Raw genomic sequence first — 26,922 nt, forward strand, 5'->3', positions numbered from 1 at the left:
CCATTGCTATGCCTACGTGTGCAGCTCCTGATGGCGGTGGCACAGGATTATATTTCTCATTGCTTCTGTACAGCATTGTGGGCTATTTCCCCACCCCTTTTAAAGAGGGTCACTGCCTAGCCGTGCCAACCCTCTGCAGTGTGTGCCTGCAGTTCCTCCTCATGGCAGACGCACTTATAAATAGACATGAGGGTGGTGTGGCATGAGGGCAGCTGAAGGCTGCGCAGGGACAGTTTGGTGTGCGCTGTGGACACTGCGTTGTGCAGGGGGGAGGGGGGTTGGGCAGCATGTAACCCAGGAGAAGTGGCAGCAGAGTGTCATGCAGGCAGTGATTGTGCTTTGTTGTAGGTAGTGTGGTGCTTAGCTAAGGTATGCCATGCTAATGAGGACTTTTCAGAAGTAAAAATTGTTGGGAGGGGGGGGGCCCACTCTTGCCGGTATTGTGGCTTAATAGTGGGACCTGTGAACTTGAGATGCAGCCCAATGCTGTGTCGTTCCCATCACTTTCTTGAATTGCCCAGATTTTCACAAATGGAAACCTTAGCGAGCATCGGCGAAATACAAAAATGCTCGGGTCGCCCATTGACTTCAATGGGGTTCGTTATTCGAAACGAACCCTCGAGCATCGCGAAAATTTCGTCCCGAGTAACGAGCACCTGAGCATTTTGGTGCTCGCTCATCTCTAATATATATATATATATATATATATATATATATTGCCACCAAAAAGTATTTATTTTTTGCAATATTACATTTAAGGCAAACAGAACTCCCCATAGATTCTATAAAAGATGACTCACACTTAAAACAGATATTTTTATGAATCAGTACATTTAAGCCCCATTTACACTGGACGATTGTTGGGCAAACGATGCCCAACACTCGTCCCGGTGTGCACTCACTACTGTGCTGCTGCTGGCAGCTGGAGGAGATTTCTCTCCTCACTCTCCTCCACCCCTCTCCATTCACTTAACACAGCGGCCTTTCAGTACTGAATGGCTGAGGTTTACAATGAACGATTATCATTCAGATCATCGTCCATCATTTATGCTGCATAAAATCCTGAATGATGGTTGCTCAGTGTAAATAGCGGCCGTTCAGTACTGAACAGCTGCTGTGTTAAGTGAATGGAGAGAGGTGGAGGAGAGCGAGGAGAGAAATCTACTTCAGCCGCCCTGCTGTGAGCCAGCGATACTCGCTCCTGTGCAACAGCACAGGAGCGAGTACATGCGGGGGTGAGTGTTGGGCATCGATTGCCCGACAGTCGTCCCATATAAATGGGGCTTTATTCCATGTGAATAATTCGATTACAGAGAATGAAAAGAATGTACCCATATTGAATGGTGAAGCAAATGTACAGTATCTTTTGTTAAACACGTTTCTAATAGACAAACAATAGCTGGTTGAAATTTTTGAATAGATGATAAAACAGTGTATCTTAAAGCTTATTTAGACACAACGAGAATCACTCAAAATTCGCTCAAAAAAGAATCCTTTGAGCAATTCTCGTTCTGTCTAAATGCACTGACATTGTGCAGAGTTGTGCACAAGTCGCTGATCGCTGAATTCTAGCTTGCTAGAATTGAGCGATCAGCTGTTATCAGCGGAGCAGGCTGTTATCAGCCGGCTGCACTGATAAGATTCTCTGTGTCTGTCTGCTGCTGTGAATTCAAAACGGGACACAGGCTATAAGCGCAGAGAACACTACAGGTGTGTGCTCAGAGATAGCAGCGGTGTCCCGCTGCACCTGCATAGCTGTATTGTAGCTAATTAGCTACTATAAAGTATTCAAAGACGATTGCTCAAACCTGTCACTCAGACTGTCATTTGAGTGACGTTTGAGCGATCATCTGTCAGTGTAAATGAGGTATTATAGTTTTATCCTCCACACCCCGCACATTCCACAAAATTATATTAACTTCTTGAACCATGGCAAATGATATTCGTTATTTATTTTACACATATAAATTAGGATGCCGGTTGCATTGCATGGTAGAGGAGGAGAAGGGGAGAAAAGAAAAGGGCAAGAAAAAAAATACCCCTCCATACTTAACCCCAAACACACATACCCATATCATCAAGTGCCCTAAACACTTAGGTGTAGTAATAATGGTAAAGATCACTAATACTGAAGAGCAGTACCCAAAAACCTCCCACCTATCTAACATATAATCTCATTTCAGGCAGTCAAATACCCAATAATCTACTAATAAAAAGGACTACTTATAACTGTTATATAATGTTATTCGTGTTTATCAATGCTGCTAATTATGTCCAGTGCGTGCAAGTCCAGCTCCTCCCCTGTCTCTTGCACGTACTATCTGTGAGAGAAGATTTGGGAGATAAGTCAAGCTCGCATGGACCCAGCTGTAATTAGCAGCAGCAGCAGGAATACAGTTGGCTATGTATGTGCCAGCTGGAGTTTTGGGGAACATACTGTAGAGTGGAAGGGGCACAGAAGGGCATCTATTTGTCGGGGCACAGAGGGGGTGTGTTACTTTATAGGGACACAGACGAAAATCTTTTTACTTTATGGGGCTCTTAGAGAGATCTATTACTTTGTGTGGGCACATAATTTTGGGGAACATACTGTAGAGTGGAAGGGGCACAGAAGGGCATCTATTTGTGGGGGCACAGAGGGGGTGTGTTACTTTATAGAGACACAGACAAAAATCTTTTTACTTTATGGGGCTCTTAGAGAGATCTATTACTTTGTGTGGGCACATAAGGGGTGTATTACTTTATAGGGGCACAGAGCAAGTTCTATTACTTTACTGAGACACCCGAGAGCAGTAAAGTAATAGAGGGGCACAGAGGGAACTATGTGGGGGCACAGAGGGAATTTTGTGGGAGAACAGATGGGGTTCTATTACTTTGAAGGGGACAGAGTGAGTAATAGTATTTTTCAGGGCACAAAGTGAGCATTATTACCTTATGAGGGTGTAAAAAGGGAAGTTATGGCTGTGTCAGGACCTAAAGGAGGCATTATTTTTTGTGGTGCGTGTTATGGGGGAATTATTGCTATGTGAATATACTATTACTTTATGGAGTACAAAAGGGAACTCCAGTATTGATTAGGGCTTAAAAGGGTCACTATCACTATAGAGAGGTACTCAGAGGATCATTGGGAGTAGAGGCGGGATGGCAAAACTCTCCAGGGGCAACTTGTAGCTGGAAGAAGACTTCATGGTGGTCTAAGCCTACATAGAGACAACAAGGGAAAGTAGATGACTCCATTTAGAAAATACATAATTTGTGATCACTGGAAGTAACAGTGCTGTAATCACTATGTTAAACTAGTATTTGACTATTAATTGGTCACTGCATTATTTAGAAAGTGTAGCCGCTGACTATAGCTACATCATAGGGGGCCCAAGTTGTGTGAACAGCCCTGGGCCTATGGCCTATTTAATCTGCCACTGATATGGCTGGTCGATCACATTCCTGCCATAGCAAACAGACAGATACTGTTAGTTTAACAGAAAAAAGCAACTTGATGGTAAATAAACCACTGCAGCATTAGCATATAGGAATGATAGCTAAACTAGTGGATCACAAGGATGGTGGCCAAACCATTTCTAACACATTTATTTTGTATTACAGACACTGGCCAAAAGTTCCCTATGTTAACAGACTAAATATCCACTCTATATTACTCTGGGAATATATCCATAACAACCTAGGCCATTAAGGAATTATGCGTACAAAATTATTAAAACACTACTGGACAGGGATCCACAGACTTTTTGGCTAACCATAAATTAAAATGTTGCTGGGTTAAGAGGCTAGACACTTAACAATTTGGGTCCCGTATACTGTTTTAAAGACTATTATACTGTTATACCACATGTCATTAGGGGCTAGGCACTTTATTTGTTCCAAAAAGTTGTCTGGTACTTCACTTAGGTGATAGTTTTCTCGTAGGTATATGATGCGATGGGAACAAATTTGGAAACTTTCCATTCATTTTATTGAGATAAACTCACAACTGACTGACATTTTATTGAAATTGTGGGAATTTAGCTTTATAGCAACCAAAGCATTAGATAGGAACTAGAGATGAGCGAACGTACTCGTAATGAGTACTTACGCACCCGAGTACCGCCATTTTCGAGTACTTCAGTACTCGCGCGTAAAGATTCGGGGGGCGCCGGGGGGCGGGGAGAGGCGCAGCGGTGTGGGGGGTAGCAGCGGGGAACAGGGGGGAGCCCTCTCTCTCTCCCTCTCCCCCCCACTCCCCGCTGCAACCCCCCGCGCCGCCACGGCGCCCCCCGAATTTTTTCGCCCGAGTACAGAAGTACTCGAAAATTGCGGTATTCGGCCGAAAAAGGGGCGGGGCCGAGCACGTTCGCTCATCTCTAATAGGAACAGATTTTGACATGAGGAAAAAGGGCATATTAGCTACCTACCTATTTTATTAACTGGTGGTAAGTTTGGGTAGGGGTAATAGATTAAGTAGTAATTTGAGGTAGCTATGGACATGCATATCAAATCTTCTTATTGATTTTTTTAAATTGGGGTCATTTAAGAATTTGCCCTGCAACTATGTCAGAGATGGCTGCTTAATTATCTCACATTGCTTTGAAGTGTAGGAGCACCCCGCTTTATGGAATGCTGCCCTTCTTTTCTTCTCATATTTATTGTTAGTGCTGAGCGATTAATAGATTAATTGGTTTGTGTCGATACTGAGCGATTTCATGAAAATCATCATGAATCGGGACAGTCAATTTCGACTTCCATTCAAATCAATAAGAGTATAAAGCGAGTTCACTAATTAGCTCTCCAGAAGGTCCCAAATTTAGCGAAAGTCCCTCAGATGGCATTGGAATAAAACCACACATCAAGGGAACACTGTGCTCCTCCCAAAAATTCGTCAAAATAGTGTACAGTGGTGTAAGAGTCAATTGAAATTAACAGAAGGTCCACAAAAGGTCACTTAGATCACAAATTGTGCCAAGGAAGACAGCAGGTGTGCCGCATGTTTTAAATGCAATGTCATAAATGTCACAAGGACAAAATTATGCAAGATGAGCACAACACTCAGGCACGGGCCTACTCCAAGGAACAGCTATAGAACTACCAAAAATCTCACTATGCAAGACAGCAGATCTGGTGCTTGTATTAAAAGCCTTAAATTGTCATAAATTTTAAAAAGACATATTGTGCCAGGTGAATACAATACTCAAGCACAGGTCTCCTATCTTTCCTACTCCAATGCAAAGGAAGAGAGTTACCAAAAAGTTATGCCAAGGGAGTCAACAGATGTGCTGCTTATTTTAAAAGCAATGTCATAAAGTTTGCAATGACAAATTCTACCACGTGAATAGAATAGCTGAGCATGGACCTTCTCCAAGGAACAGCTGTAGAGCTAGGGCCTCGTGTGGCAATAGAATGTAGTCCTAAGCTCTCGCTCACGACCTGTAGGTTGCAACCTTGACCTGCTACATGAATCCCCATTTGGTTCCATCCATCCTTGAACCAGCTACATGAATCCCCCAGCCTTCCATTCTTCTGAGGTCGGTTAAATGAGTACTTAGCTTGCTGGAGGGTATTAAAAAATTACCTGAAAGCACTTTGAAATAAGTTGGCGCTATACAAATAACAAGTCCCTTCCCTATAGCTGTTTCTTGTGCTTTAGAAAATGTTTATTTGGGAGAAGGAGGGAACAGATGAATGTTCCACATGTCTTGGGCGTACTATGCAACGTAGATCACCACTTTCGTTTCCATGTCACATTTGCAGGACATTCTTACTGCATCTTAAAGGGGTTGTCCCGCGAAACAAAGTGGGGGTATACACTTCTGTATGGCCGTATTAATGCACTTTGTAATGTACATTGTGCATTAACTATGAGCCATACAGAAGTTATTCACTTACCTGCTCCGTTGCTAGCGTCCCCGTCTCCATGGTGTCGTCTAATTTTCAGCGTCTAATCTCCCGATTAGACGCGCTTGCGCAGTCAGGTCTTCTCTGTGTTGAATGGGGCGCTCGTGCTTGAGAGCTGCTCCTCGTAGCTCCGCCCCGTCACGTGTGCCGATTCCAGCCAATCAGGAGGCTGGAATCGGCAATGGAACGCACAGAAGACCTGCGGTCCACCGTGGGTGAAGATCCCGGCGGCCATCTTCGCAAGGTAAGTAAGAAGTCACCGGAGCGCGGGGATTCGGTAAGTACTACCCGTTTTTTTTTTTTTATTCCTGCATCAGGTTTGTCTCGCGCCGAACGGGGGGGGGGCTATTGAAAAAAAAAAAAAACGTTTCGGCGCGGGACAACCCCTTTAACCGCTTACTGCAGATCTTACAGATGACTACTCTTCTGTCATCACATGCGGTTTCAAAGAATGCTCAGGCTGCACAACTCCTGTGAGCAAACCTAGCTCAGGGACTGATGATGGTACTGCTGCAGCTAGTTGCAGCTGATAAAGACCTCTGCAGGAGCCCTTATGGGAAATTTGATTTTCCTACAATTTTTGCAAAAATTGGATCAGACTTACCCGGTTTGATTTTGCTATAATCATGGCGAATTTATTGCCTGGTCGATCAAGACAAACAACACAACATTGTATGTTTGATTTTTCCTCCTGGGTTTCCCAATTGAGAATCCTTATCCCTTGTATTTATAGCTAAAACACCATTTGCACAGTTCATTTGCACAGTTTTTGACACAGTATTTTTGCATTTTGCACGCTGTCATGCATCCCTCTCTCTTATCCTATGGTAATATTTTGATACTATATTCTCCATATGCTATTATTAATAACTGCTCCTTTAATACAAAAAAGGAGCAGAGAAAAAAATCAATGAGAATTCTGGGTAAGAAAAGGACAATTTGAAGATTTTTCCTTAAAATAAAAAGAAGGCAAAGGCACAAAATGTTCATGCTCATGTTCTGAACTCCCTGATTAAGGTGCTTATGTAGAATGGGATCCTATTATACATTTTGCAATGAGATCCCATGGTTATTTGTTCTGCCGTTGTGTACTTATAGTCAGGCACGAAATTGTTGTATGAGCTACAGAATACAAAATCAAGTATCACATTTTGTCACAATCCATCTTACTTTTCCTTGTATTAGTTAGTATTAATATAGTTTAGCAATATTTCACTTCTTTTCCTAAAATGCACCCAGCTTTGCACGAAGTGTTGCCGATCTGTGTTTGTTCTGGGAGCGCCAACATACACTACATACAAATGTTAAATCGGTTCTCTTTTCAGCATTAATATTTTACTTAGTGACTTGTCTTCATATATTCTGTCCAGCTCTTTTGAGATATTTTCACAGTAACACATCTAGAGATGTCAGCAGAAGCCTTGAGGCGCCACTATGCAGCATGCAGTAGTCAATTTACATATTTTTACTATGATATACGTCTCAGCAGGGCTCCATGCATTGCGGCTAAATAGCTTTTGGCCTCATCAGCCCTAGTGTGGTTAATATTAACAAGTTGTACTCATTTGTTGCTTGACCATTAAATAATAAGTGCAGAGTCCATGAGTAGACGTACCTGTGTGAAGTTGTAATGGTCACACTAGATAAGACATAGGAACATTTTCTTCCTCCAGTACTGGAATTAATATTTAATATACCCTGTTTTCATACAGCTGAGAAGTATTTCATTATTAAAAATATAAGGATATTCCATGCAAGCCTGGCTGTCGGCAGGACGCATTCAACTCACAGCTCTACAGTAAATATAGGGATTATACTGTGCTGCACTTTAAATAGACATTGGTGTTTTGGCTCCCTTAAGGACCATCTTCAGTTCAAGCACCTTAAGAACATGAAGTATGTTCTGAAAGGCAAGAATTGTAGACGTCAGTAGGTTTAGATTCTCCTGGGAGAACTCACAGGCGTTGGTGGTTATTGAAGAACCATCTTCAAAACCTTTGAATTATAGTAGGATGTTAAAAAAGTCAAAGGTCACACCAGTGGCAGGATATGAAGAGTCATCAGGACAATTAGTCGTGTTCTCCTGTAACATTGGAGTATCAGAAAACATGATCTTTATGTATTAATACCAGCCACATCTTGATGTAATATCACTGTACATAATGCAGCCTTGTAGGAATTGTAAATTTGCAACTGGAGTTCCCATCTTACTTGAAGTATTAGGTCAAAACACTGATTTAAAAGGGTATTCCCATGTTGTAATTTAATGGCATTTTCTAGGATTTTTCATATTGGTGAAGGTCTGACCTGCTGGAACCTCACAGATCCCACAAACAAAAGGAAAAATGTCCTTTTCGCCTGTTCTTCTGCACAGCAGCACTCCTGGACATCCACTGTACAAAGAACTGCAACACCGAACGGGGTGCAAGTTGTGTGATTTTCATGTGAATCACAGAGGACTGGGGTTATGTCAAGTTATAAAGCTATCCTCTATCTAAAGGATAGGGGATAACTTTATGATCCGTTGGGGTCTGACTGCTGGGATCTCCCTGATCCAAAGAATGAGGGTACAATTGATCCTCAAGTGAATGGAGCAAAGGCCTCGCAAGTGCACTGCTGCTTCATTCACTCCCAAGACAGCACCCGAGATTGCCAAGATCAAGCATTTTGGCAATCTCCGATGCTGTGACTGAAGTGAATGGGGCAGCAGTGCACCTGCGCGACCTCCGCTCCATTCACTCATGGACCCGTTAGAACCCCATTTTCAGGATCAGTGGTGTCCCAGCCGTCAGATTCCCACCGATCATAAAGTTATCTCCAATCCTGTGGATAGTAGATGACTTTATATCTTGGCACAACTCCACTAAGAGGACAAGGAGAGATGCTCCTGTTTCCAGAGGGGGCACTAATAAGCAGATCTGTCTTGCCCAGGGTTTTCAGATCTATTAGCTATCATTAGGGCTCACTCACAGGGGTGTCATATGCATGTTTTTCACGCACATAAAATATTCAGTAGATGCCCCTGGGAGTGAGCTCTTAGGTAATTGCAGAGATACCCCCAAACCAATAAGGAGTAGTTGACTTTGCTCACCTCAGCTGTGCTAGAATCCACATAACTCCAAGAGAAACAGTAGTAAAAATAGATGCCCAGCACATCCAGGTTTAGATACTTGAATATGATATGTTTGCTTATTGTCAGGCTCAGAGATTGTAATCTACTGTAATAACTTTCTGCAGTACTCTATAGACCTACATGTGGGAGGAGGCTGATATTTTAATCAGTAAGGTGATCATGTCAATGGGAATGGGCATTGGACCTTATGGTCCCTGTACAGCTCCTCCTCATTTTTCATATTCATGGTCATGAGTGATGGAGATACTGGTCAATGGCATTTCGGGCTCCATCCCACCCACTTTATCACCTGAATCTTCATATCTCTGCTGGTCTCCTCATGCACGGTTGTATGTACACTAATACAATGATGCCATGGAGTTTTTATGCTGCTTTCCATAAAAGATGGACGTTTTATCATATAATAAGCTGGATCATCTCTTTTTGCTACTTGCCCAGATAATAGATCAGAGAACTGAATCTTTACCCGAGGTGAAGAACCGGGATCCATCTCCTGAGATACAAATGAATATAAAAATGTAACATTTGAGCTGTGTGTTGTAGTGCAGTAGAAAGTACAAGATCAATGTAACTTGAAATGTAGGAATGAATAAAGAAAATGATAATAATATACCCATGACCATGAAAAACACTCATAAAACTGAACGATAAATGCACCATTCACAATGAACAATGAGGAGGAGCTGTACAGGGAACATAAGGTCCAATGCCCATTGCCAAGCTGTGACATGATCACTCTACTGATTCCATTATCAGCCTCTACCCACATGTAGGTCTATAGAGTATTACAGAAAGTTATTACAGTAGATTACAAGCTCTAACCCTGACAAGAAGCAAATATATCACATTCGAGTATCTAAGCCCTAGTGAAATACAGAAACTTTATGTATCAATGCCTCCAATAATTACTTCATCAGTTTACTCTAAAATGATGATCCCATAAGAATGGCAAACTAAGCTCATATCCGAGTTTATGGTAATATTATCCAAGGGACAAAACAGAACTTTATATCTATGCAAAACTAAGAATATTCTCGTATACTGATTATATAACAGGTGTACTGCAGGGCAGTATTCTTCATGCAATGACTCAGGGCCACATATGGCTCTTATTCATGCAGGCAGTTCCTTAGTTCTTGGTAGTTGCAGATATTATTGTGCACAAATGGTGTCATAGTATTACTGAAACGTGGTTCCAGGGTTAGACCAAATTCCCATTTGTGTCAGAGGCTTTGTTTAGAGCCTCCAGCGCTGATCTGGCACAAAATTTGGGACAAAATAGCACAACTTGCTGCATTATTTCATCTCGGAAAATGCCAGGTGGAATACCAGAACGCATACGGACCATGCTATAGTCAATGAGGTCCGTACAGCGCCATTCGGGTCTGACATATGCCAGATTTGGCAGTTCTGGTATTTTCGTTGCTTGGCTCCAATGACAGAGCCGCAATAGACTGGAATTCCAGGGTGGAGATATAACATAGTAACATAGTATGTAAGGCCGAATGAAGACAATGTCCACCTAGTTCAGCCTATTTATCCTCCTATGTTGTTGATCCAGAGGAAGGCAAAAAAAAACCAAGAGGCAGGAGCCAATTAGCCCATTTGTGGGAAAATTCCTTCACTACTCCCTAATGGCAATCAGACTAAACCCTGGATCAACCTCTAATAGTTCCTACCTGCCTGTGTACCCGGATTAACAATTAACCTAAGATTTATATCCTGTAATATCCTTCCCCTCTAGAAAGACATCAAGTCCCCTTTTAAACTCCTCTATGGATTTTGCCATCACCACATCCTCAGGCAGAGAGTTCCACAGTCTCACTGCTCTTACAGTAAAGAACCCTTTTCTGTGTTGGCGATGAAACCTGCTTTCTTCTAGACGTAGCGGATGCCCTCTTGTTACAGTCGCAGTCCTGGGTATAAATAGATCGTGGGAGAGATCCTTGTATCATCCCCATATGTATTTATGAGTGAGTTCTTAGTAAGAAGCATGTCACTGGAGGTTACACTGGGCTACAAATTACATCGACAGTTAGTACAGTCTGCAGTGCACCAACACAGTATCACTGCCGTTTGACATTTCTCACAAAGTTTATTCTTAAGCCCCATTTACATGCAAAGATGATTGCTCAAAATTCTTTCTAAACATAGGATGATTGACAGTTTATGCGATCATTTTGCATAAGCTGCTAATGGGCACTAATGCCCATTAGCAGCGTATTACCTTTATTTGCATGTAAATGAGCCTCCTTGAGCTGTGTGCAGAGAACAGCAAACAGCTCCTTTGTTCTGCTGCGGGACTGCAATTGAATAAAATGTTATCAGCGCTCTCATGGAAAAACACAGCTTGCGGTCCCTGCTATCAGCTCTAAGGCCAAAAGATAGATTTTAAACTCTACTAAAAATCATTGTTTGGATGAAAAGCAAACAATGGTAGCATTTGCACGCAACAATTATTGCTCAAAAGACATTGTTTGAGTGAAATTTGAGTGATAATCGTTGCATGTAAATGGGGCAAGGACCAGTTATTGGGTTCAAATGAACACTTGTTCGCCCAATAATCAGGCCATGTAAAGGGACCAATGATCAGCCGACGAATAAGCAACTGCTCATTCATTGGCTGATTGTTCAGTTTCAGCAAGCGTAAAAATGCTTGTTGATAGGTCCCTGTGTGAACGGGAAAGTGTACAGCTGGCTTATGGGGACAAACAATTGCACTAATGCTTTTTTGTCCTTATAAACTGATTCCTGGCCCATTGATAAGAAAATGAAACGAGTGGCCATCAACATGCATGTTAACTGGCGCGCATTAGACTGGGTTAACCACTTGACTTTGCTAAATAGACCCTAGTTTGTTCATACTTTGATAACAATGATTGGTAACAAATTCGTAACCCAGTCACATTTGTTTCATTTGCTTCATTACAGTGAAGAATTTAATGACATATTTGGTAGAGTTGCCTTTAATACTTAGACGCAGCTCACATTTTGCATTTTGATTCAGTTTATATATGCATTCTTTATTATCCAAAAATAGAGGGAGAAAGCTTCATGGCTCCTCTTTTTTTGGATCCCTTCCCAGTTTTAGTTAAAAAGAATCATGCATAAAAATGCATCCAGCTCACAAACTAAAAAGTGTTTGTGTACAATTTATCACCTAATATCTTTATATCTTTTAGGTGTCAGATGTTATTTGTGTCCTGCACTGTGCTCCTCTGTTAAATAAAAGAATAGAATAATAAAAAGAAGGGGGAGAAGTATCATTTCTCTCATCCTCTCTTTTTCACCCACGATCGGTGTGGTCAGTGCCTTGGGAAGAGGAGAAGGAAGAAGGAGGAAAAAGAAGCATGGTGGCTCAGTGGTTGGCCTTGTTGCCCTGCAGCGCTGGAGTCTTTGGGTCAAATATGACCAAGGTCAACATCTGCATAGTTTGTATGTTCTCCCTGCGTTTGTGTAGGATTCTTCTTATAATCTTCTACTTATAATCGCTGAGACAAAATATATTAAGATTCCTAACTTTATTGAATCTCATTAAAACTCTATGATCAAACTCAGTGTTGAGTATTTTTGGTAAACTGACAATCACATGACATCATATTCATGTCAGAAACATCTGTAATGCTAATTTCCTCTTCTATCCCTTCAGTCCATAGACACAATATTCCTTAATCATTACCTTTTACAGTTCATAGATTGGGGAGAGAGAAGGTATTAAGTATAAAACTATTTTTGATTTGAGGTGTTTTCACCAAGAATTGGTTTCACCAGGGGTCTTTATTTTGGTTAAGCTGGTATTTTTGTTAAACTAGTTACTAGGTTGCAGTTTATGTTTCTACTAGAGATGAGCGAGCACCAAAATGCTCGGGTGCTCGTTACTCGGAACGAAATTCCCGCGATGCTCGAGGGTTCGTTTCGAGTAACGAACCCCATTGAAGTCAATGGGCGACCGGAGCATTTTTGTATTTCGCCGATGCTCGCTAAGGTTTTCATGTGTGAAAATCTGGGCAATTCTACAAAGTGATGGGAACGACACAGTGATGGATAGGGCAGGCGAGGGGCTACATGGTGGGCTGCATCTCAAGTTCCCAGGTCCCACTATTAAGCCACAATACCGGCAAGAGTGCCCCCCCCCCCCCCCCGCACTGTCAGCGTAAAGATCGTTCTCCTCTGTCATAGCTGTAACAGCTGTAGCAGAGAAGAACGATGTTTGCCCATTGAATTCAATGGAGCGGCAATACAGCCGCTCCATTGAAAGCAATGGGCTGCCGGCGTGCGCGGGGTGAATTGTCGGGAAGGGGTTAAATATATAACCCCTTCCCTGCAATTCATCCAGAAATGTGTAAAAATAAAAATATATACCGGCGTATAAGGCGACGGGGCGTATAAGACGACCCCCCAACTGTCACCTTATACGCCGGCAATACAGTGGAGCAAAGAATAAAAAGCATTACTTACTTCTTCAGACGATCTGCGGCGCTGCTGCATTATGGGAACAGCCAAACAGGAGTTGCTTAAACAGCATAGCACAGTGTTTAATGCTATTTCAACATCTCAGTAGTTACAGAAACAGTGTAGACCGCCAGCTACAGCAATGCATACAGATGGATATTCACAGCTCAGCCATGATTGGCTGAGAATGGGAATAACCCTTTAAGTGAGAATGTTATAATTGGATATTCTTCAATAGCCAGCATTGATATTAATGTATGATTTCCAGAGTAAATGCTATAGTTAAAAGGTTCATTTTGACCATTCTTCTATTTTCCCACTCTGTTTAAACTTTGCAGAGAGCATTGGATAACTAGCAACCGTGTTTTGTTACATTTAGACTTATCCTAATGATTTTCTTATTGAGGCGCAGAGATCCGAAGAGGCCGGAGTACGTAGAATAAATTGATTTGTGTTTCCTCTGCCTATTTCTTAAATTATCCTGTTGCTTCCAGACGAAAAGTATGATTACATCAAAGCTGATAGAGTGGCTATTCAATACTAAAGTTAAACTACTGTAACATTATAAGATATATACATAGCTAGTTATCCGCTTTTCATTCTGCATGCAAAACACATGCACAAAAAGTAAATAATTTAAATGCATTAAAGTAAAGTAGTACATTTGGGTTTTTTTTAATTCCTTTGTCCTTTTCCTCCGTTGCCTTAGTTTATGGAGCTCTTTGCCCATAATTGAGTATATATATTCTTTTCAATAAGCACTGAAAAAGAAACACTGATTATAAATATTTCCTTCCTTCCACATGAGCCTTGCAAACTCGAAGCACTTTATTTTGTGTACTGTAAGGAAGCTTGACTGCGCAGAAAAGATTTTAAATCCATTCATTTGAATGGAGCGCATATCTTCTGCAGTACTGGAGAGGGGCCATGGTGAATGCAGAACAGGGCAAGACTATGCGTTGAGCAGCTGTTTTGATGAAATAAATTGCTCTGAAATAAGAAAGAAGTTAAATTTATGTCCAATTAGGAATTCAAATGTATATCTTTCCGACTACAAAACTTATGGAAAATTACTCATGAGTAAAAGTTTCAAAGACAATACGACATTCGTATGACCTTGACAATGTAATTGTGCTCTACTCATCAGCTTGTACTCGCCTATGCTAACATCGCCTTTCATTTCATTATTTTTATTTTCATTGTCTTCTATCTGCACTCGCTATATACAGAATAGAATGGCTCTTTCTGGTGTCTTCAGCTGGATTTTACCGTTAAAATGAAAATCACTATGTACCATGCACGTTCTTTGTCTCTTGTGTCCACATTGCTATTTCTAGCTGAGACTCCCCGTCAAGGGCAATTTCACCTCTAGGATAAAATTGTTTGCAAAAAAAAAAATAAAAGATCCTCCATACCCCACCTTACGCATTTCATTTCTAAGCTGCCACTCACAGGTCTCCATATGCACTAATGCAGCCCCCCACATTCCCACTAAACTGGGCTATTGCTGCGCTTCTTCCACAATATGTCATGTAACAATACATCTATTTTAAGACACTTAAAGGATATCATGGAATGCAATATAAATGTCTGTAGAGACCACACTGAGTGATTTACCAGGAAAGATGTAATGCTAGTTCTTTACATCCAACAGTGCCTATTAATATTTTTCATCAAATTACCATGGAAGAAATCCGAAATCTTTTCAAAAATGTTTTCAGTCTGAATAAACTATTGCCAGATTATAACACTTTAGCAGAATCATCCACAGTAGAGCATGTGATTTCAAATGGGATGATCCCATGGAAATTAGAGGTGCTTGCTAATTATACTCTTTAGGCCGGCTTCACACGGCCATGACGGGCTCCGTCGAATTCTGCGGCGGAGCCCGTCACGGCGCCCCCCCAGAGACCCCAATACTTACCTCCGGATCCAGAGTCCTACGTCCCGCATGACGCTTCGGCGCGCATGCGCAATAGAGCGCGTGATGCACTGCAGCGTCATGTGACTCGCCGGCCGCATCACATGACACGCCCACAGCGTCATATGATGCGCCAACCGCATCATATGACGCGGCTGGCAGTAGGCAGGGAAGCGGTTTCACACTATCTTCTGCTGTGCTACAGCGGAAGATAGCGTGACGGATGGCTTCCATTGACTGCAATGGAAGCCGTCCGCGCGTACACCCGCGGCAAATAGAGCATACCGCGGGTGAGGACGGGGGATTTTACGGTGCGGAATTCCGCGGTGGAATTCTGCACAGTAAGCATTGTGCTATTAGATTCAATAGAACCTAATAGCTGCGGGCAACGCAGAGGATTTGCGCCGCGTGTCACGCGGCGGAAATCCGTCCATTGGAAGGAGCCCTTAAAGGTTAGGTGCAAAAAAATGAACCCTTGTGTACCAATAATGTGGCAGAAATGCAGCATCTACAGTATGCTGGAAGTCTTAAAATTGGAATGAAAATTGTCTGAAAATTGTTGTGATTTGTAGTTGCTAAGGATAGTTTACCAGGGGTATGCAGTCGCTAAGGAACGCGGAACGCATGGGAGTACGGGCCCATCTCACGCTAAAGGCAAAAGAAGAAACAGCATGTAATGCACCAATAGAGGGTCAAAGTTTTTGTTAAGCTGTAGTCTCTCTTTACTTTTTAATGCCCCTGAGGTGGCGTGTATGTAGAAATCACAGTTTCCAGTCACAAATATCTAAATGAGCATTGCTCGCCAGACTGAAAGTGACATGGTAACTAGAGTAATCCAAAGGATCGGTGATAAGTGTATGCTCATTGGGGAGCCACTGCTGGGATGACAACAGATCAATAGAACGGGGCCTCAGGTCTCCAGCTTATCCTCAAAGTATGACCATTGTAAGAAGGAGTTTGAATGGAGTGGTGGTCCAGCATACCCCATGCTTCTATGTCACAGCTTGCTGGCCACGAATGAGGATTGGGACTGGGGTGATGTCATGGCTTTAGCTCCGGCTCACATGATCCTTACGGCGGTGCATGCCAGCTGTCATTTTGGCACTGGATGCAGATGGGAACACTTATCTTCTAGTTTATGGACTGATTGATGGGCTGGGAGGTGGACATCCCAGCCAGCCAATAACCCCTTTGTTTGTGTATATTTATTCTGGCTCCTCCTCACAGAGGACGCTGGTTATACTGTTTGTCAGAAGGTGTTTCTGGTTTTGTTAACGAAAGAGAATGGGATAAAATACTGGTGGTGAAGGCGCAATATTCTAAGCTAGTTGAAAGCTAAAGGTCCAAGATGAGATTTAACAACATAGAGAACCAGCAAGTGAATACGCATTTCGGGGTCAAGCTCCTTCATCAGTTCGGCTGGATTAAACACGATAGGATGCCAGGTGGTGACACAATTCCAAAGGTTTTTGGATGTGCCAGAGGTCCTATGTGTAACAGGGAGACAGGGAGAAAAAGAGGTGCTTCATCTGGTTTTGTTGGAGGCACCTGGTCCCGAACTGCATCTCAGTTAAGATAAGTCTGCTGGTTTTTATTCTGGGGTGATTGTGCAGCGGGCTAGACCCTCGGAAGGTGTATTTGGTGAGGTCAGCTAATGATGGTAGTCACGGTGGCTCTGCAGCTCCTCAACCTGAAAACATGGCCTGGCGTCTACGCTGCACCAGTGATAAAATAGATGTAATGCTCTGGCAGTTCTTGTTATGCTGCTACCCAGAGAGTCAGGTAGGGTAAGCTAGTAATTCCCAGTCGGGTGCTACCCGCAAAATCGGGTAGGGTAAGATGGTGTTTTGTCCTGACACCAGTCTGTATATGCTGTATATGGGTAGGGACCCGTTCCGAACAAAAAAGACAATAAATACAAAAATGGGAGTAGTAGTCTTTTCCCTGGAGTTTATAGTATGGTACCTCAGTGCAGATATTGGATTGGTGGGGAGGAACCATGCTCATCTTTAAGATGAATGTAGACACTGACTTGACTTTTACTATGTTACATTATCTGCTATTATCTGAACGTAGATTTAGGTTAAGGCCCTTTTACACACAATGATGATTGCTCAAAATTCGCTCAAAAGCCAGATTTGTGAGCGATAATCGTTGCGTGTAAATGTGCCCATCTTTCACTTTTTCTGCCGAATGATGATTTTATGTTTGGCATAAAATCTATTGTTTGGCAGATGAGCTGGTAGCAGGTACTTTATGCTGTGTTCTCCACAGGGAGCGCTCATTGTCTCAGCTGTAAGCCCCACAGCGTAACAAAGGGAATGTATTCAGAGAACAGACCATCCACTGTTCTCTGAATATAGCTCCCAGCGGCTCACACACATTAATAAGCTACTAATTGGCATTAGTACCAATTAGTAGTTTATGCAATATGATTGCTCAAAAGCCATCTTTTGAGCGATCATCTTTGTGTGTAAAAGGGCCTTTACTCTTTCTTTCCTTGTCTTTGATTTCTGACACATTTAGCTTAGTCCTTGACCCTGACTTTTCTTTCCTCAAACAGTGCTAATTCTTTCACTGCTGTAGTCCGATAACTTCTTGCTTTCCTTCTCTCACCTGGAGATGATGTTAGTACTCGCACTTTGTCGTCTCCCCACTGCACTGGCTCTTATGTCCTTTGCTCTTCACTCCTCTCCTCCTCCTCTCTTCTTTGCCTCCAACTCAAATTCTCACTCAGGCTCCAACTCTCCACACTCCACACCCTCTCTTCTTTTATACTATCACTCCAGCCCAACTCGTGTAGGGGAAACATTACCCAATCACAGGCCTTCTCTCCTTCTGCTACCTAGTCAACCCCTTCCACAGGCTGTTGTTAGGACTGAGACCCTATGGGAATGAGGAACCTGTCACTGAAACCTTACACACCAGTGAATCAAAAACATAACTTTAACATTGGTGACACAATAATAAACATGGTAACCACAGAAGTGCTGTAGTACTCTCGGGTACTACAATTGAACATCTCATTTTCTGGACTCTTGTGGTTTACTATATATTCCGTGTCATATAACCTTTATCACTCTTCCATGTCATTAACTAGGGATGTGCAATTTTATGAAATGTGAGAGATTTTTACAAATTTCTCCGAAGTCCAATGTATTTTTCCACTGATTGGTAACCTTTTAGTTCACTTTTCAAGCATGATGCCCATTAGCCAACTACAATTTTTTTTTTCCACAGGAAAACAGGACTTTTGGTCATAGCTCCATCTGGAAATGAAGAGTTTGAGATGGTGTGTAAGAATATGGAAGAAAGACATATATCATGGCAGTCTTTAACTCAAGAGCAATGTAAGCAGAAATATCCTGGATTGTGTCTAAAGCCTGGAGACGTTGTCTGTTGTGACAATGAAGGTGGAATTCTGAGTGCCGACAAGGCCTTACGGGCTGTGCAGGTACATTAAAAATGTTCTATATTGATATTCATCAGGGAGTTATATAATGACTACGCAGAACACCAAGACGTGTACACATAATTATATACCCTCATACAAACCGATAAACAAAGCTTTTCATGTCCCCTGGACATTGGAACATTCCCCGTAATTAGATTAGCTGATGATTAAAATATATTTATGCATAAGGATTTTTTTTTAAAAAATCTAATTTTTCAGTACAGACAAGTCTTCATTCTACAGAGAACACGTATCCAAAGTGTGAAATTGCTTTGTTCATAAATAGTTCTTTGTTTTACAGCGGAAAGAGCAGCGTAACTCTTTAGGGAGTAGACCAGATTGCCGCATAGTTCTGTCTCGCTTGCTTGGAGTTCATCTAATGAAAAAAAAAAACCTGGATCAATTTAAACATGTTTCCTTACATTATATTTGATCTATATCTAATTAAACATCCAGACAAATTAAAAGGGCTGTTCAAAATAATTTGACTGTTGTATACAAGTTGGGTCTGTCACTGCATTTAATTACACTTTCTCTTATCTCCTGCTTGTATATGATTGAAACTCACGAACTCTGGCTGCCATGTAGATTATAATTAACAACACCAGAAGCATCCTCATAGGTCATGACTCCCTTCTTGCAACTTCATGACAAGATAAAAGAAAAAAATGTGTGAAAAATTAGAAACATTTTGTTAGCTTTGGTCATGAAAGAGTTGTGAGCTCCAAGCTACGCTGACGTACAGTAACTACTTTAAGGTGGTTTCAATCATATTTTTCTGGTAGTTTTTGATGCTGTTTTTGAGCCAAAGTCAAAAGTAGATCCAGCAAGTATTAGAAAAATAAGTGCTTGCTTTATAGTTCCCATACCTTTTGAATCCACTTCTGGCTTTGGATACAAAAATGTTGCATGAAAAACTACAGCTTTTTAAGCCCTTAGGGACCAAGCACGGTAAATTTACGGCGCTTGGTCCTGGGCTTTAATCCTGGCCGATAGTAGAAGTACAGCGCGGGATTAAAGCGTCTGCTCTTGCAATCAAGTCAGACACAGCAGAGGAGAAGGGAGAAGTGGTTTTTAACCGCTTCTGCCTTCTTCTTTGCATACTACATAACTCATAACTAAAGAGTGAAAGTGAAAGTATCACTTCCACTATGTGACCCAGCGATCACCAGGTGCCCCTGTCACTGCAGAGCTGCAGGGTCCTAACAGAACCTTATCAGCTCTGTTAGTGACTACTGTTAATACAGCGTAATGTTTTACCCTGTAACTATGGCTCCTATGGATGCTGCTCCTATGAACGCCCCAGTTACAGTGTATGAAATTTAAACAAAAGATGAAATACAATGTGAATGACCTCCAGAGGTCATATATGATGTCATGGGGGTCAGAGATGTTAAAAAAAAGTTTAAAAATTACAGAATGAGATAAAAATGTATACATGAAAAAGAAAATGACCCACCGCCGACACCAATCAAAACCACCACCGTGTGTGCCCTGTAATCCAAAACTATACAAATTAATATCAGAATGTCCAAAATAAAATGAGAAACCCATTCCCATACTTTATTTAGTATAGATATCCTAATTTAAAAAATATACAATTATAAATTAAAAAAAAAATTGTTTAGCTCTTTTCACCCTATAAAATAAAAACACTGAAAAAAAAGTCAGTGAAAAAAATATTTTAATAGCCCTATATGTCACGGGGAAAAATGCAGCAAAAAAAAATTTGTAGCTCAAGAAAAAAAATAGGGCAATAAAACCACCCCATAGGTAAAATCCCTAAAAAGTATCTGGTCCTTTAGGATCAAAACACGCTAGTTCTAGAGATTTTAATAATAATGTAATGCAACCACTATCCTAGAGAGAAAATGCTCCAGGTCTTTTTAAAGGAACTATATTAGGTCACATTCTGCTTTATCTTTCCCAGAAACAGCACCACCTTTTTCAACGCAATCACCTTTGAAGGGCTGGAGATTCGCAAAAGTTGAAATCATGGCTGTAAAGTGAGATGCCAACAGGGTTTTCAAAGAATTTTCAAACAGTTCTTAAGAGCACGGAATAGACTAAAAAAATAACAAAAACATTACTCACCAGTTAAATGTGCCGCTTGCCCAGTGCTGTCACCCCAATCCCCGCCGCAATGCCAATGGAAACTCTTGCAGTGGTCATTTGTTGTTCATCAATCACAAGCCCAATGCAGTGGATCACTGTCTTCAGCAGTTACATGCCATTCTTGCTCACTTGACCGCTAAAACTAGTGATTAGGTAGATCAATCACCTAAGTGATGAATGGTACATGACCTCTGCAGCAGCTTCCAGAACCAAAGGGGAAAGGGACCACTGTGCTGGATTGGTGGGACATTTCCCAGGTGAGCACTGCCTGGTTATTTTAGTCTATTGCCTTAGGAACTTTTTGAAAAGTCCCTAAAACCCCTTTAAGCTTGCCAAATTCTTAATATGACTTATTTCATTCCTAAAATTTGAAGACCTGTGGCATAAAGCTTTGGGGGGAGTGGAGGGGGGGGTGAAGAAATTGTTAATGTGTCCGAAATTTCTGCAGTCACTAAGACACTTTCAACAAACTTCTGAAAACTTTAATGCTTTCGTGAACTTCTCTATAATTCTCCTACAGGAGCAGTTTCAAAAGATGGGTGGTGTAATCCGAGATGGAGAAAAGGTAAAGCACATACAGCCCGGGCCGGTGGTTACTGTGACAACCACTTCCAGTGTTTTTGAAGCCGAAAAATTAGTCATCACAGCAGGCCCATGGGCCCAGAAGGTGCTTGGCCCTCTTGGCCTTGAACTACCTCTAAAGGTAAGAAATTACATTTCATGAGCCTTCTACTGCTAAAACATTTTGGTATGTATCATAAAACCATTTTTTTTCGAAGCAGGCAAGTAGAGGAATTACTTATTACCTTTTCATTTGATTTACAGTATGATTCTTTGAAACAGAACTGCATTTAAAAGGTTTCTGGGACTGTCATCCTCCCTTGGGCAATATATATCACTGCAATGTGTTAGAAGCTTCTCTACCAACAAACAGCTTATATTACCATCCAGATTCCTTTCCAGCAGCCTTGAGACACTTTCTAAGTAACAACACAAAGCCCAAGTGTTGTATGCCTGTCAATTTCCAACACCTTTAGGGATTATTTTTCCCTTTATATGAAGACTGTAGATAGAGAAATAACAGGGTCATTTATCTTAACTCATGCCGGTTGCCATTAAAAAAAGCAAGACACTGTAGATGCGTTGCTAATTTATGAACCTCTTCTAAAGAGGTTGATCATTATAAATTGGTCTGACAGAACTCATTTCCTACAACTTTGCTACTAGAGTGACTCCAACACTTTGATCAGGAATATAGGTGGCACAGATAACGATCTTACATTACATAAACATCTTACACTCTACTTGCACCAGGTTTGGCCATACAGTTGCAGTATATGCTCAAAAAAGAAAAAATTCCGAAAGTATATTGTACATTCAGAGATTTATATTGGTGGAACATGCGTACCCAAAATTAACATTCTTTTGGCAAACATAGGGCTTTGTATAGTTCCCTTTTAACCATTTCACAACACAAGCACATAATATACATGTATGTCTTGTGGTTGTGAGGAATATGGAGTGAGCTCAGGAGCCAAGCCGCTCCATACCTGGTGGGTATAGGCTGTGTGATATAGATGACATCCACTTGTAACAGCCAAGCTTAGGTAAGTCATCAATAGCAGATTGGCGAGGATCTACCACTTAAAATCCCTACTGATAAGCCAACCCGTCAAGCTGTGAGGGACAGAAATGTAATAGCTGTCTTCACACCCAATGAAGTCAATGGGAGCGAAGCCATCTATTACACTTTGGCCCTGACCAGCAGGACCAAATGTCCGCATCAGTATTTAGGGCGGACACATCACTCCCATTGATTTTAATAGGAGGGAAGCTTCTACTACACTTCCATCCCTGACCACTAATGCAGACATTGGCCCCACTGCACTAACAGCGGGCCGGAGGATCAGCTGATGAGTGGGGATCCTAAGCTTTGGATGGGCCGTTAATAGTAAAAAGTTAAAAAATACCTTTAATATAATTGAATATGTCTAAAAATGTGTAAACTTTTTAAATACCTTTTATGCCCCCTTTTTTCCATTTTTTTTTAAATATCTTCTGTATACCCTTTTTTTACAGATCCATTTCATCCAGTTGCGTTTTTTTTTTTGTTCACTTTTTGGAAGCTATGATAATTTAACCTCTTCTCATAAAGGTGGCTTCACACAAGCATGTTTATGTGCATACTGTTGTGCGCACAAAAACAGGCTCCTATTAGAAACATTGGTTCCCTATGGTGTGTTCACATGTCCGTGTTTTACAGACGTGCAAACGCGCGCACCTGGAAAACATAGGACATGCGTGCACCATAGGTCTGTGGAGCGCGTCAATATTCCCCAGCGGGGAGATCCCTTGTCACTGAACACTGTGACAGCACTGTCACAGTGATTAGTGCCAAGAGGACTCCCCACAGGGAGTAAAGAATCCCCTGCCACAGCTGTCACAGCAGTGATAGCTGTGGCAGACGATTTCTTCATCTCTGCGAGGAGTAAACAATCCCCCACGACAGCTGTCACGGCTGTCACAGCTGTGGCAGAGGATCGCAATGTTCACCCATTGCTTCAAGGGACTGGCACTTCTGCAGTCCCATTGAAAGCAATGGGCTGCTGGCAAGCCCTGCAGGTATTTTCGGGGAAGGGCTTTTAAAAAAAGCCCTTCCTTGAAAACCATCCCTAGAGTATGTTAAAAAAAAAATTATACTTACTTCTCCTCAGCTGCCAGGGCTCAGGCGCGTCTACCCGGTCAATTGCCAGTCCCATTGAAAGCAATGGGAGAACATCGCGATCTTCTGCCACAGTTGTGATAGCTGTGGCAGGGGATTCCTTCCTCCCCACAGGGATGAAGAAATCCTCTGCCACAGCTGTTGTGGTCTCATGGCTATACAACCACATGACCACTGCAGTTGAAGTAAGCCGAACATCGAGAGAGAGCTGGAGCCATGAAGGAGTAGTGCGGTGGAGGGAGAGATGGGTGTTGTTTCTTTTTTTATATAAGTCATCCCCCCACTGCCACCAATGTTTTTAATAATTGGAAAGCTCCTTTAAGTCCATCATAATGTTTTTGAAGGCCTCTATGCACCCAGCATATGCCAAATAAGTGTCCTCTTGCCATCCATGTGGCTTGTACACATTGCTATACCTTTTTCTGTAGAGAATAGTATGGTAGATTATACTATTCCTTGGAGAGGCATTCCATAATAAAACGTATACTGAGTGGTATGATTTTACTTTTACATAGAGGTGTACGGGTATGTCGCTGTATGTCTTACTTTGTCATACTCTATGTCTGAGGTATAGGTCAGAAAGAGCAAGCTGAGAATGTGAATGTATTCCCAAAAATCATCGAAAATGGATATGTAATTTCTTATTAGAAAGAGCAACCTAATGGAGCATGTCTCCATTGTGGCTCATGGGGTACCAATGGGTTGGCATGCCACCCCAGAGCCTTGTGAAGTCTACCAGGCCTCTGCAATGTACTAAGGACTATTAATGTGAGTTATGGGAGATCAGGTATAGCTTAGGCTCAACTAGAAACTGCTAGGTACAGAATGTTTCTGCCTCCATTAACTATATGAATGAAAAACAACAACTAGATAAAAAGCACGTATAGTACCTCTCACACTTTCAAATGCACTAATAAGAATAGCTTTAATCACTACATTTTAGTCAGGGTGCACAAGAGTGTGTAGAGGGGCTGCTACCTTTTTTAAAAATGGCATATTCTAGACTGATTTTGGCCTCCATTCACTATTGTGCCATCCTCTCTGTGATGCCTAGCCTTTGTGCCCATTCACACAAGCATATGTTTGGTCCATGTGCTGTCTGTGTATTTCACGGCCAAGGATTCGGAAGGGTATTGTTCCTCGTTAAGGAGAGCACCTAGAAGGTGAGTCAGGAGGCTTATAAGCCCATCCATGCTCCTCTGGGTAAAATGCAAATAAAGAAGATGGAACAATATCTCTGCAGTGCCACCTATTGGAAGGCAGCTCTCCTGCAAGTCAATGTTAGACTTTTTAGACAAGCCTTATCACAATGACTGGGAATTAAAAACCAAGCCAGAATACCATACATAGATAGCTTTTTTTTTTTCCCCTCATCAGTGTGCAGTAGGTTTCTAGCTTGGCTAGTGAAAGGCCTATAGATGTGGTTTGGGAAGAGTATCGTTTCTCCTTAAGGAGAAAACCTAGAAGGTGAGTGAGGAGGCTTATAAGGCTGCCCATGCTCCTCTGGGAAATATGCAAATAAAGAAGATGGAACAATACCTCTGCAGAGCCCCCTATTGGAAGGCAGCATTCCTGCAAGTCAATGTTAGACAATGTTTCTGGTGCATTTCACTCCAATGGACTTCAGTTTCTTAATACGGTACCATGTAAAGCATCCCAATGCCATAACCAAACCTCCGCCATTCTTAACTGCTGACACAACACACTCAGACAAAAGGTGTTCCCCAGGCTCCTCCACACCGAGATACATTCATCTGATTTGAAGATGGAGTAGCGTGATTCATCATTCCATAAAACATTCTTCCATTGCTCAACTGTCCAATGGCGATGCTCCTACCACTACTATAGATAGTTCAATGCACCTTCTTTGAGACGTTTGCAGAATACATGGAGGGAAATACCAGCTAAACTGTATCAGGCGTTAGTAGAAAGTATGCCACAGAAAGTATCCAACAACATTAGGGCAAAAGGAGGTCCCACTAAGTATTAATCTATGTAAATAAATTCCACTTTTGATTCTTGCTGAGGTGTCCAATAATTTTTGGTAAGACATTGTGAGTAGAGATGAGCGAGCGTACTCGGCCACGCCCCTTTTTCACCCGAGCGCTGCGATTTTCGAGTACTTCCGTACTCGGGCGAAAAGATTTGGGGGCGCCGTGGGTGAGTGGCTGGTTGCAGCGGGGAGTGGGGGGGAGAGGGAGAGAGAGAGGGCTCCCCCTTGTTCCCTGCTGCTACCCCCCGCTCCACCACGCCTCCCCCCGCCCCCCGGCGCCCCCCGAATCTTTTCACCCGAGTACGGAAGTACTCGAAAATCGCGGTGCTCGATCGAGTAATTACTCGAAACGAGTATATTCGCTCATCTCTAATTGTGAGTCTTAATAAATCTCCCCCAGAAGTGTGTTCAGATGTTTAGTGGTCAACCATCATATTTAGGGAGCCTCAAATCCAAGAGCAGCACATCTCGTTCATCCTCAGTCAAGTCAAGGGATAGGCATACAAACATACAGTACATGATTTGTCTTTTTCATTCAGCTGTATTTGTGGCTGACGTTTTCTCCATATATTTTATTTAGCTAAAAACAGGCTTGGATTCATCAGAGGAAAAACAAAAACTTTTCAAAGCAGATGTTCTGAAATCTGTTTTTAGAAGGGCAAAATTTACATGAACGCAGCCCCCAGGCATATTCAAAGTAAGCCTATACATGAATACATAAACCTAAACGTGCACAAAACGCAGCTTTGAAATATGAGAAAAGTAACCCCCAAAACAGAGGAGGAAGCAGAGGGCAGAGCAGTCAGTCTACATGAGTGCTCATATCCGATTATACCTTAAACTTGCTTACTTCAGTGGAGCATTGGCAGTCTAAGCTCTTTTTTTGCACTTATTATAGTACTTAAAGGGGTTGTCTCGCGGCAAGCATCAAAATTTAACATTACCCCATTCCCCCTGTCACCCCCCTGGCATAAAATAGAAAATTAAAGCGGTTTTTAAACCGCTTGCTACTCACCGATCCGACGAAATAAGGAGTTTAAAAAATCTTCTCCCTAAGATGGCCGCCGGTCCTTTCCCAGGGATGCACTGCGGTTTTCTCCCATGGTGCACCGCGGGTCTTCTCCCATGGTGCACCATGGGCTCTGTGCGTTCCATTGCCGATTCCAGCCTCCTGATTGGCTGGAATCGGCACACGTGACGGGGCGGAGCTACGATGACAACGCGCAGACCAGCTCTCCGGCACGAG

General features: G+C 42.1%; 1 protein-coding gene across 1 annotated transcript in view; it reads left to right on the forward strand.

Moving 5' to 3' along the window:
• Positions 1–26,922, forward strand: part of PIPOX (pipecolic acid and sarcosine oxidase) — a 74,417-nt gene that overhangs the window by 35,662 nt on the left and 11,833 nt on the right. The window contains exons 3-4 of the mRNA XM_066599567.1: positions 18,633–18,846; positions 21,482–21,664. Of these exons, the coding sequence (XP_066455664.1) occupies positions 18,633–18,846; positions 21,482–21,664 (397 nt within the window). The remainder of the gene's footprint in view (positions 1–18,632; positions 18,847–21,481; positions 21,665–26,922) is intronic.

The sequence above is a fragment of the Eleutherodactylus coqui genome, chromosome 4 (genome assembly GCF_035609145.1).
Source record: "Eleutherodactylus coqui strain aEleCoq1 chromosome 4, aEleCoq1.hap1, whole genome shotgun sequence".
Taxonomy (NCBI): Eukaryota; Metazoa; Chordata; class Amphibia; order Anura; family Eleutherodactylidae; genus Eleutherodactylus; species Eleutherodactylus coqui.